The sequence below is a fragment of the Mercurialis annua genome, linkage group LG6 (genome assembly GCF_937616625.2).
Source record: "Mercurialis annua linkage group LG6, ddMerAnnu1.2, whole genome shotgun sequence".
Classification (NCBI taxonomy): domain Eukaryota; kingdom Viridiplantae; phylum Streptophyta; class Magnoliopsida; order Malpighiales; family Euphorbiaceae; genus Mercurialis; species Mercurialis annua.
Window position 1 is genome coordinate 11480307 of NC_065575.1, and position 12671 is coordinate 11492977.

General features: G+C 29.4%; 1 protein-coding gene across 1 annotated transcript; it reads left to right on the forward strand.

The window, feature by feature from the left end:
- Positions 1 to 1139: 1139 nt before the first annotated feature.
- Positions 1140 to 10542, forward strand: LOC126685928 (truncated transcription factor CAULIFLOWER A). Its single transcript, XM_050379935.2, is given in 9 exon segments — positions 1140 to 1634; positions 6938 to 7016; positions 7122 to 7186; positions 7272 to 7371; positions 7451 to 7492; positions 7859 to 7900; positions 8659 to 8774; positions 10265 to 10293; positions 10296 to 10542. Coding segments are annotated over 9 exon segments (792 nt in total). The 5' UTR covers positions 1140 to 1449; the 3' UTR covers positions 10430 to 10542.
- The last annotated feature ends 2129 nt before the right edge of the window (positions 10543 to 12671 follow it).

Below are 12671 nucleotides of genomic sequence, written 5' to 3' on the forward strand. Positions count from 1 at the left end.
TGGAGAAGATGAAGAAAACGAGAGATGAATTTTTGTTAATAAAAGATATAAGGTAATATTCTTAAAAATATGAAAAGTATTTTTGTAAAGAAAAAAATAAAATAATATATTGTAAATATTTTACTTTATTGTGATACAAAGTATGAATCTTTTAAAAAAAATAATTAATTATATATCGTTAATAATTATTCTCTATCAACTATTAGCTACTGCTATAAACTAACATTTATAAGCAACAATTAATAATAATAGTCGAATCAAACAGACTTTAAATATTGGAATAAGCTAGTAAATTGGACTGATTCAATCACGTCCAAAGACGCTCAAAATTGGAAATCAAGATAGACCAAAATTTGGCTGATTTGTAGTAATTGACAATTACTAAAGTTTAATTTTATTAACGAAAAATTATTACACGCAACCGCTGCGCATGTCATTTGTGCAATAAATTAATGATACGTTAGTTATGCAGAAAAATTAATAGTTAAAAAATTAAGTAATAATTAATTTTTTTTTTTTTGCAAATGCTCATTTTTTTTATAGTTTTACCATTTTAAAAGGCTTTTTGCCTCCCACTCTTTTTTGGTTGAGCTAATAAATTATCATTTATCAAAAAACAATATGACACGACACAACAATCAATGTATGGGATAAACACTCTTCATTAACTGATAAAAAAGTAAACCGAGTATTAATAAAAATTTAAAAATACATATATTTTGTTTTTCAAAAGGAGATAATCGAACCCATTGATGAGAACCTATTCCATTGGTTGGACTATAAACAGGCGATTAGGTCACAAAATTAGGTTTAAGAAAACTGAAAAAACAAGTCAAAATTACTAGTGACACTACACTAAAAGAAAGAGTGGAATAGGAATACAATATTTTCCAATTTTTGAGGAAAACAGTGAAAACAACTAGTTATATTAAGAAAGCATCAATACTAATGAATATATATGCTTCATCACGTAGATATCTGACACCAAAGTAAACCTAATCTAATCTAATCTAATCTATATACACAAAAGAATATAAATCTATAAAACAAAAGAAAATCAAACAAACCAAACAATTAACACAATATACAAGAAAAGGAATAGATTGTACAACTGTGAACCAATGAGAAGCCGACAGCACACACTAAAAAAACCACTCTGGTTTTGCAGAAATCCCCTAATTTCCTAATAAACCAGCATTCAACATCTAACTTGCCATTTTCATATCTATATATAAAGAGAAATGCAAGTGTAGGTGCATGCAATTCTTGGAAAAATGCTTCATATGTAGCAAGAACAAGAAACCAAACTATACCCTTATTTATGCAACTTTACTTCTCTATTTATCAAAAATATTTCCCTTTCTTGTGTGTAATTAGGTTTCTTTTTTGGTTTTTTCTTGGATTTTGGTTGTTGGGTTAATTTGAGGAAAGAAAAAAAATTATATAAAGATGGGAAGGGGTAGGGTTCAGCTGAAGAGGATAGAGAACAAGATCAATAGGCAAGTAACATTTTCAAAAAGAAGAGGTGGATTGCTGAAGAAAGCTCATGAGATCTCAGTTTTATGTGATGCTGAAGTGGGTTTGATTGTTTTCTCTCATAAAGGCAAACTCTTTGAATACTCTACTGATTCTTGGTAATTTTTTCTGTTCCTTATCTCTACCATTTCTGTATTTTTTGTTCATTGCTTTTTTTAGGGTTTTCTTCTGGTTTTGGAACATAAGATCTGGGTTTTCTTTTGGTTTACTGGTTTCTTTTCTTGGATTTTCTTGTCACTTTTTTCTCGGGAAATTCTGTAATTATCCATGCTTCTGTTTGCTAAATAGCATGCTTAAAATGATACTAAAAATCTCTAAGTTTTTTTACTAATAATAAGTCTTGAAGAATTCAGAAAATGCAATTAATTTCATTTTTTTGACTTCTTTTTTGTTGCTATTCTGAGTATTTTTAACAAAACCACTGGGTACTCCAGTTTGTTTTGAGTTTCTATTTCTGACTGGAGGTCTATTTTTTAACCTAGCATACAATTCTGGGTGCAAGTCCAGTTAATATTTTAAAAAAAAATTAGGTGTTTAAAAAAAACGCAAGAAAAAAAGATAAGAAAACCTTGATCTGCCTTTTTACTCTCTCTCTTTGTTAATTTCTTCGAGTCTTAGATTTCTACAAGAAAATCCCATCTTGACATCTGTCTCAGATCCACACTACTGGCAATTTTGAGTAATACTAAACTGTTTGTTTGCATGTCTTATGTTATTCTGCATGTGTGGGAACAGAGAATTTCGATGTCAAACTTGTTTCTCAGTAAGAAAAATTAATGAATTTTTAAGTCTCCTTTTTAAAAATAAAAAATCGATCAAAAATTTATTGAAACCCCCGATCTATGAATTATTTACTTTATTTAATTTCGTTTGGTATTATATATAGTGTAACTAGGCGTATATCATCTAACCTGCGACTTGCACAATTTTCACTATTTATTTAGGTTTTCCTTTTTCTTTTTGTTGATCTTCACTTGGTTTAAGACAGAGTTTTTTCTGTTTTAGTAATTCTTTAATGTAAAAAGTGGTATACTGTGATCGGTACTATTGTTGTTTATGAATATAGAGTTTCATAAATTGGATCCTGTTTGTTACATGAGAAATTAAGGATAAGAAATAATTTAATTCGTTATACAGAAATTTTATGAAGTGCTAATTACTAGGTACAATTTCTGAAAAAAATTAAACAAAAGATTGCGAAGGTAGTACATATGTACAATTTAAGATCAGAAAGTTAACTATGACCTTAATTCATAAATATGTATATTAAGAATATTTAACGATAATTAAGATAGACATTAAATAATTTTAATTTTAGTAAGATTTCACTTTATATTACTAAACTATTTTATATTAAAGCTATTCAAATATTTTTGTGAAAAGAGATGATAGTTTTTATTAAAAAGATATTTATATTTTTGTCAGATTTATAAAGTGAATTATTTATAATAAAAAAAAATTAAAAAACCAAAGATACCGAAAAGAGTAATTACTTCACGCATTTGTTGTGCAACATCATCCAAACAATTTGTCGCTCTAACAAATTTTATCCGCCTCGGTTCAAATTAGTCGGGACAATACATGCATCAAAAGAAGATCTAGTTAACCTTAAAATTTAATTTTGTCACAAATCATCTTTTGAATTTGATAATTTAGATCAATTAGCCTAAATAAGAGAATTTTTGAAAATAAGTTTATATTGGAGATTATTTCACAAAAAAACTTGGACTAATTGATCAATAATGGCAGATCTAGAGAGTACTTTATTATAAAATTGATTTCAGAATTAATCAATCGTGAACTGAAAATTAATGGAATAAATCGATACTTAAATTTGTAATCAACCATACAACAATAACATTGCCATTTTTATTAAAATCAAGGTCAAATTCTATAATTAGAAACAAATGACAAAAACTTTGAATCTTTCTTATTTATAACAATGAGAATTACAGTCAAAGCATTTTCTAAATTTAAATATAACTTAAATATTTCAGAAGCATTAATTAATAGCTCGAATCCATGGATGACAAATGAGCCACAGTACACATAAGAGAATCAGATTCAAAATTTCTAGCTGAGTTTTTGTTGCATCTGAGTTAGATTAGTTCTAGACAATCACAGCGTTGTCAACATCAAAAAACAATGGCTTATCCCCTTAAAATCCCCCCACCTTTTACCCCCAATTCGTTTGCACCCCCACGTTGTAAAACCACCAAATATACCCAAATCACGACCTTTCACTTTCAATTGTACCCTCAAACATTAAATTGACCTCTTTTCACTTGAAAAATGTTCAAATCAATATTTTAAATTTTAACATATATTTTAAAATAGTACTTAATATTTTATTTAAAACAAAAATAAACCGATTTTTTCAAGTGAAATAAGATCAGTTTAATGCTTGAGGGTGCAATTGAAATTGAAAGGTCGTAATTTGGGTATATTTGGTGGTTTTACAACGTGAGGGTGCAAACGAATTGGGGATAAAAGGTGAGGGGTTTTTAAGGGGATAAGCCAAAAACAATTGTTGAACACAGCTGAACATGGTTACATTTGACATGTTAACCTAGATAGCCCTAGACTTTGTAGTCTAAACTGTGAGCTGTTGAGTTTCTAATGCATGTTGTAAAACCTGATTTAGATAAAAAAAAATTAAAATTTCAAATCTTCTTTTTTCCCCTGTTTTGCCAATAGTTTTTTGAAAGATTTTAATTCGTAACTTAACTGTGCAAATTAAGAATAACATATGACGACAACTGACAGTACAGCTAGAACTAGAAATCTAGCTAAATGCAATTCAAACAATCATTTCTCCAGCTTCTGAGCTGCTATATAAGCTACAAAATGCACATATTATATGAATTATTCGTTGAATTTAGATTAAAGAGAATAATAAATAGGGTTTGGTAGAGCAATTATGCATAATTTCCCTTCACAAAGAACCAAAATAAGCTAGCTCAGCCTAATTATAGACATGGTACATTAATCTCTTGAATTAACCTGTAGATGACACAAGCACACAGTGGAAAATTTACATCAGTAGAATTGGAAAAAATAAAATAAAAAAGTGAGGTTTTACATTGATATAATACAACATGCATTAGAAACTCAACAGCACACAGGTTAGACTACAAACTCTAGGGCCATCTAGGTTACCATTATCAGCTGTGTTCAAAAATTATTTTTTGATGTTGACAACGTTGTCATAGTCTATATCTAAATTGAATATTCACTAAGTACATAATACTTTAGAATTAACTGTTATAGCCTATGTTGAAATAGGAGGCTCTCGTAAGGGGATTTTTGAATTAGTCTTCGCCGAAATTAGTTCATACGGTCCGAAGAACTCGTAGAAATATTTTTCGATAGCGAAAAAGACATTTATTCAAGTTATGATGTTTATTTTTAGTATTATATTCTAAAAAAATGAAAATAATTTTTATACACTTTGATCTGGTTTTTTTGAATTTACTTTCGTAATTATTATATTTTATTAGTTTTTTTTTAGTTTTATTGATTATCAATTTTGAACAAAACATTTTTTTGGTTAATTACAAATTAAATAGCAATTATATCTGATTTTACCTATTAAACCTCTAAAAAACAATTACAAAATACCAAATCTTCTCCTCTGAGTTGAATTATAACAAAACCTTTTAAGATCACATTAGTTAGCTTGTTATAGAAATTTATGAGTCAATTATAGCAAATTTTAACAAATAATCAGATTTTGTTAAATTTAGGTCCTTCATTTGGCTAGTACGTTTGTTAAAAATCTGATTATTTTTAAAATTGGCTATAATTTTTGACACATTAACCTCCAAAAACAGTTTAAATGATGTGATTTTGAAAGTTTTATTTGTAATTGACTTTAAGTATAAAAGTTTGATATTTTTAAGACATTAAACCATCTATAATTTTGACTGTTTTGATAATTATATTCTTAAAACATACTTTGACAGTATAATTCGTTTATCTTAAAAAACATTGATTGATTTAGAGTTTGGATATCCAACTTGCTAAATTGACTGAACAAACTGTACAATTTTTTTAATGATATATCTATTGAAAGGATAAAAGTTATAAATGTGTAAAATCATTGTGTGTTTTTTTACATCACTTTAGAAATAGCAAAGTGATACATATAGTAAAACTACAAGAAGTTAGTGTTTTATTTATTTTATTTACACTAGCCGGTAGCTTAAATTTACTTATTGATTATTGACGTAATTGATAATTTTTTTAGAAATTTGAAGGAACATGTTTCTTTAGCCCAAAACAATTGAAAAACTTTAACCTCATGAATATAATTTCTAGCTTAAAAACTGCCTGTTCCAAGCTTGACACCTAACCTTGGAACATGTCACTATGCCAGACATTACTGTGTATAAGCACTATTTATACTTGGCCATCTACGGAGCTACGAAAATGTCTTTAAATCACTGCTGCAATTATACCTTGAGGTGACGACAGAGTTCTGAAAGAACGTACATTGCCCATGTCATGCTATGCCTGGGGATGCCCTAGATACAGTGCTTACTCTATTTTTAGTATGAGTCTCAATCTTATGTTGGTTTCTGTTTCCTTGTTCATTAGATATATATGCATTAACACATTGTATAATTTTTTTTTTTGATGAATCACACATTGTATAATTAGTATTATTAAGCCTTCTATTTGTAAAATTTTTTAGTCACTTGGTGAATACCGTTATCATATTATTAATTAGTTACCAATCAACATGATTGGTAAATTTTTCTGGAGGAATTTCTATTCGTAAATTAACATTTTGAGAGAAAAATGATTGAAAATCGTGATAGTAACAGTTTTTTTAATTCTTTCCAAGTATGAGATGTGATTTTTAGGCGATTTTGGACCCTAATGTTATATGAACGGTCCAAAGATCGATATACATCAGACTCGCTTAGGATGTCGGTCGCTTTTGGACCAAATTCAATATTTAGGACTCCGAAAGTATGATTAATGTATTTGATCAATTATTTCTATTTTCAATTTTTCGTCTAGGGTTTTCTTTTACTTTCTGATTAGGGTTTCATTGTTTTTTTATTTATATGTAAATTTAAGACTTTGATAAGTTTTTGAATAATAAAGGATGATTTTTTGCTTTATTTCTTAATTTTGAAATTCCATTGAATCAATAATTGTTTGAATCAATGCGTTTTAGAAGCTATTATATATGTGGCGTTAGTTCTTTATATATTTGTCAAGTTTCCACTACTAATGGTTAAATTGTTCGCATTTTTTAATTTCAAAATTTGTATATGCATATGAACTCTTGGACCATGGGCTATAAATAGAATGGTGAAATTAATATAATCTTTTTGTTATAATTCTGTATGCATTAAAATGCAATTGATCATATTGTTTCAAAAAACAGCATGGAAAAGATTCTGGAACGCTATGAGAGGTATTCTTATGCAGAGAGGCAACTTATAGCATCTGATCTCAATTCTCAGGTATGCTTATGCATACATTATTATTGAAGTTAATTGTTATGCTTAGCATATGTTTGTCTCAATGAATTTAATCATTAATAAATTAGTTATTTATTATTGAAGCAGGAGAATTGGACTTTGGAGTATAACCGACTCAAGGCGAAGGTGGAGCTTTTGCAGAGAAACCATAGGTACTCAAACAAATAAATTTTCTTCATTTTTTTTTTGTAAAATAATGCTTTTAGATTAATTAAGTGCTCGATTAAAACTTAACAGGCACTATTTGGGAGAAGATTTAGATTCATTGAGCCTGAAAGAGCTACAAAATCTGGAGCAACAGCTCGATACTGCTCTTAAGCACATTCGAACAAGAAAAGTATACTTTTGGTTCAAATTCCAAGTTCATTTTAGCTCTATTGTTTTTATCATTGTATGGTTGTTTCTTTTTCTTGCAGAACCAACTTATGTATGAGTCCATCTCTGAGCTTCAGAAAAAGGTATACATTGTCTTTAAAAAAGATGCAATTACACACACTCTTCTTTGCATAACATGCATTAGAATTAATCAGTCTAATTGTTGTCGTCGCGTGCCTTTTGAGTTATGGAGTCATTGTTGTCGCCACCAGGGACGGAAATAAAGGAGGCAGAGTGAGCATCCGTTCCCCTAGCCGCTCCTTATTTTCGGCTATCCCCTTAACTAGCTTAGTGTTTAAATTTAATGGCTTATGGTATCAAGTTTAACTAGCTTAGTGTTTAAATTGATTAGTATAAGAATTGATTAGGTCCCGAGTCAAGTGAACTAATTAACTATAGTTCCCTTGTATTCACCATGTCTATCTTCTGATTTTGGTGATTAATGACAGGAGAAAGCAATACAGGATCAGAATAACATGCTAGCAAAGCAGGTAAGCTTCCTTGTTTTTCATTAAAATGCAAATCAAGTTTCAACAATTTTCAATATGATACGATAGTCCAATATTCTTCGGTTTAGCACGTAAAAAGTGATTTTGAATTTTCTTTTATAAGTATTAGAAGGAACAGAATTTTGTTTACGAGAATTTTGTGATCAATGTAAAGTATATTAAAACCACAAGTAGTGGCTACAAAGAACCTAAAACTCAAGAGCTTACGCACAGTTAAGGCTACGACTCAAGAGATTAAGGAATACAAAATCATCTCGTGATTATACAATCCGGACTCCTAAAAAAGTCTAGACTAGAATAAGGAAAAGATGGATTGTATACTTGTAAAAAATTGAATGAGAAACCGTTATTTCCTGTGGAGACAGTTTATGAGAATTTAACAGAATATCAATTGAAGTAATTTCTTATGTAGATCTGTACTAACAAAAGTGCACATTTTAGGATAGTAAGTATAATAACAAGAGTTTTCCTATATTATTCTGAAAGATGTTTGGCTAGTTAGCTAATATGATCATATTGTCTTCGCATTTAATTAATGTTACATGGATGAACAATTAATTTCACTACAAGAAAAGAGTGTTTTAGTAACGACGAATATCCTAAAGTCAAAATATGGGTGTTAAAAAGTTTTAACAACGACAAACTTGGTTGTGCGTGTTGGCGTAATGTTATTTTTTCACGACGACTTTTATCAAATATATGGCTGTGATAAACCATAACTTTTATTGGGTTGATAATAGATTAAGGAGAAGGAGAAGGCTGTGGCACAGCAGTCACTCTGGGAGCCGCAAAACCATGGCAATAATGTCTCACCATTCCTTCTTTCACAGCCACCACTTCCATGTCTAAACATGAGGTAACTTAACTCTATGCTTATTCATGATTGCACAGCATGATTATATAACCGAATGCAATTGCATTTTAGAATTTTTACATCATAAGATTTGTTCCTGACGACAAAATTATGAACGAATAGATCCGAATTAGAGAGCTTTTCAATTAGTAAAGCAAGAAATCTGATTAGAAGAGGCAAAAGGATTTTTTTTTTTTTATGAATAATTTTTTTATAAAAGGCCACGAGAAGTGGCAAAACCGCTTAACTACACCAACCTTTCGCACAAGAAGAGGCAAACAAGTTGCACACTAAAGGCTACGACTTAGAGAGTAAGCAAATCATCCAAAAGGATTTCTTTATATCTACAACTTTGATTATTTTATCAAATACATCTCTGGAATATAATTTGGACATTATGATCCGCCAATTTTATAAATTTGGATAATTGTTTAATATATCCAAACCTAAAACTATACCTATTTTCCTGATTGATTCTATAAATGATGGTTTTACACAATTGATCTTTAATACAGTTTAAAAACAGTTATTTTTGTTTAAAATAAGGATTATATTAGCTGAAAATAATTTCTCAATTTATAAAATTGATGGAACATAATATTTGTTCAAGTTAAATTTTAGAAACATATTTGATACAATGGCTAAAATTATAGATATAAAAACAGTTTGGCATTAGAATAAGCCAAATTAGTGTTTCTATTGAATTCTCTAACTATTACATAAATGACTTATAACAACGTTGACGAACCATTACAGAATATGCTAATATTAAACTATTGCAATGGTTTTATGGAGAAATTCTTAGATAGACTCGGTCTACCACGTCATCCGTGGACTAAACTTATTACGTTATGACACGTCATTAAAATAGTGGCACTATTGTAATATTACCATTCAAAAATGTAAATAAGTAATAAACAAAATTACACTAATACCACTATTTTAATGACGTGTCATAACGTAATAGGTTAGTTCACGAATGACGTGGTAGACCGAGTCTACCTAAGAATCTCTCGGTTTTATGTCTCCTACATTTGCCTCCGACATAATAGATTTTGTTAATCTTGAAACTATTAAACCGATGTTCTCATTGTCACATTGTATAGGCGTGTCTATAGTTAGCCTTGTATTATTAATTTTTGGGTTAATTGCAAATTAATACACAAACTTTACCCTAATTTGCAATTACAACACGAACTTTAAAACTTGGCAAATTGGTACACCGATTTTCATTTTTTGGCGAATTGATACACCAAACTGGAAAAACACTAACGTGGACATTGTCATATACAGCCAAGTGTTGTTGTATGATTGGTCGGTGTACTAATTTGCCAAAAAAATGAAAGTTGGTGTATTAAGTTGTCAAGTTTCAAAGTTCGTGTTGTAATTGCAAATTAGGGTAAAGTTCGTGTATTAATTTGCAATTAACCCATTAATTTTTTCATGTAAAGAGTTAACATAAACATGGTACATACTGTTGATTCGCAATGCAGTGGCAACTATCAGGAAGAAGGACAAGAGGCAAGGAGGAACGATCTAGATCTTACGCTAGAACCCGTATATTCGTGTCACCTTGGATGCTTCACCACATGAACAAACTGGGTGAAGAATTACATGCGCTACTACAAAACCTGGTGATTAGGGTTTTGGTTTGTTAATATGTGGTTTTTGAAGTGTCTATGGTATCAAAGTATGAGAAAAAGACTAATAACGTACACCTGCAGACTGATGTTCTTACATCTATTTGATATAACTATCATATGTTAATGCATATCTGAATGTTGAATTTCATAATTAATTCAAGCTTCGAGTGGTTTTTTCCTCCAAAATTCTGACCCTAATTCGAGAAGGGAGATAGATAAAACTAAGACATGGAAACTGTGCAGGTAAGAACCTCATAATTGCGTTATATTGAGATGGACTTAGAAATTAAAACTCTTAAGATATTGTTTATGGTAACAGGTTTTTCACCAGTATCATGATTCATAGGTTTTTTTAGACTTATAATTTGACTTAAGTAGCATTTTGCCCCCTCAACTTGTAAGCAATGGGCAATTAACACACAAATTAACTTTATGGGCAAATTAATCATGAACTTGCATATTATGGCAATTAGCCACATTTTAGCTATTTGCCCCCTAAATTTGTAAGTTATTTGTTCCTCAATTGGTAATTTATCATCAAATTTTAAGCTATTTTTTCAAAATGGGGCTAATTGCTCATTAACCAGCAAGTTCATGACTAATCTGCCCATAAAATTAATTTATATGTTAATTGCCTATTGCTTACATGTTGAGGGGGCAAATTGCTACTTAAGTTCTTATAATTTTTATAACTTCAATGGATATTAAACTCTATCAATCACTAGACTTTTATCAAATTATAAACAGATCACTAAACAAACTTTTCTTACAAAATGTTGACTGAACTATACCTTTTGTTTACAAAGATATTTTCGTACAAAAAAACACTAAAGGTTTTATGAATTATAAAAAGTCACTTGGTTATACCTTTTATTATAAAAAAATCATTGAACTGTGTATCTTTTTGTGATTTTTGCTTGCCACGTAACCAAATTGTTGTACTTTAGCGTTAAAAGAGTAAGTTTTATATGAGTGAACTCCTTTATAACAAAAGATATAGTTCAATGACTATTTTATAAGAAAAAATTATTTAGTGACCATTCTATAAGTAGAAAATCTACAGAGTTTAATATCCACTTTATTTATGATCTTTTAATAGGTTAACCGATTCTTTATATACCTAATTATAACTTTATTTCATTTTTGCTACTGAATTTTGATATATTTAACTTTAGTTACTAATCTTGAATTTTATTTTAATTGAGAATTTTTCGGCCAAAAATATGTATGTGACAACCGGTTTTTGCTAATTGTTTACATTAAAACTTTCCATGTTAGTTTAAGAGTGTTTAAAAAAAAAAGCGGTTACCGAATTATCAAACGGTACAAAATAATTACCGAAAACAATTACCAAAGTCATAAAAGTTATAAAATTGTTATCAAATTATAATTTTTTGCTTTATCACCAAAAACCGTCCACCTTTCAGCTCCTTTTCAGTTGCACCCTAGCGTTGTAATTTTGTCCAATTCATCCAAATTCACACCTTTAGTTTTTAATTTCACCTCAAAATCAAATTGGACTCTTTTCAACTCGAGAAAAATTCATAAAAACCCTTATAAAGTATTTGTTTGAACTCTTTTCCACACAAAAAGTTAAAAATGAATGACTTATTTCAACGACAAACTCGAAGGTGCAAATTTGGGTGAATTGGACAAATTTGCAACTTCGGGGTGCAACTAAAAAGGGGCTAAAAGGTGAAGCGTTTTTTTGCTTATTAAGCTTAATTTTTTTTATTAAAAGATTATTGAACTATATAGTTTTTTATATAAAATAGTACTAACTTGCTCCATGATGGTTTTAGACACCTCTTTTTCGAACAGGTATAAAAGTAATTAGAGATTGAAGCGTCCGATGATAATTTCTAGAGACACTCTGGGTGACGAGCTAGTGATTTGTATATTAGAATTTAAACATACTAGATTAATACGCAGCGACAAACTCGAAGGACTGAAGCGTATTTGTCGCAAATAACCTATAAAAATCCAAAGGGATTGTGATAGAAGTCTAAGAAAATGGACTAATTACAATGCCTTAAAAATTTATGGGCCAATTTGTAGGTTTGATAGACAAAATTATCCAAAATCTAATTTTAGTGGCCTTGAAAGCCATTTTTGACAGTTTCATGAACCAAAAATGACCTTTTTACCTTTTCATGGAACACATTGATAAATACGGAATTAACAATTAATTAAGCTAAAGTAGAATTCCAATCTAATTTAAACACCTAACCTTAACCTTAATTCAGCCTTTATAAAT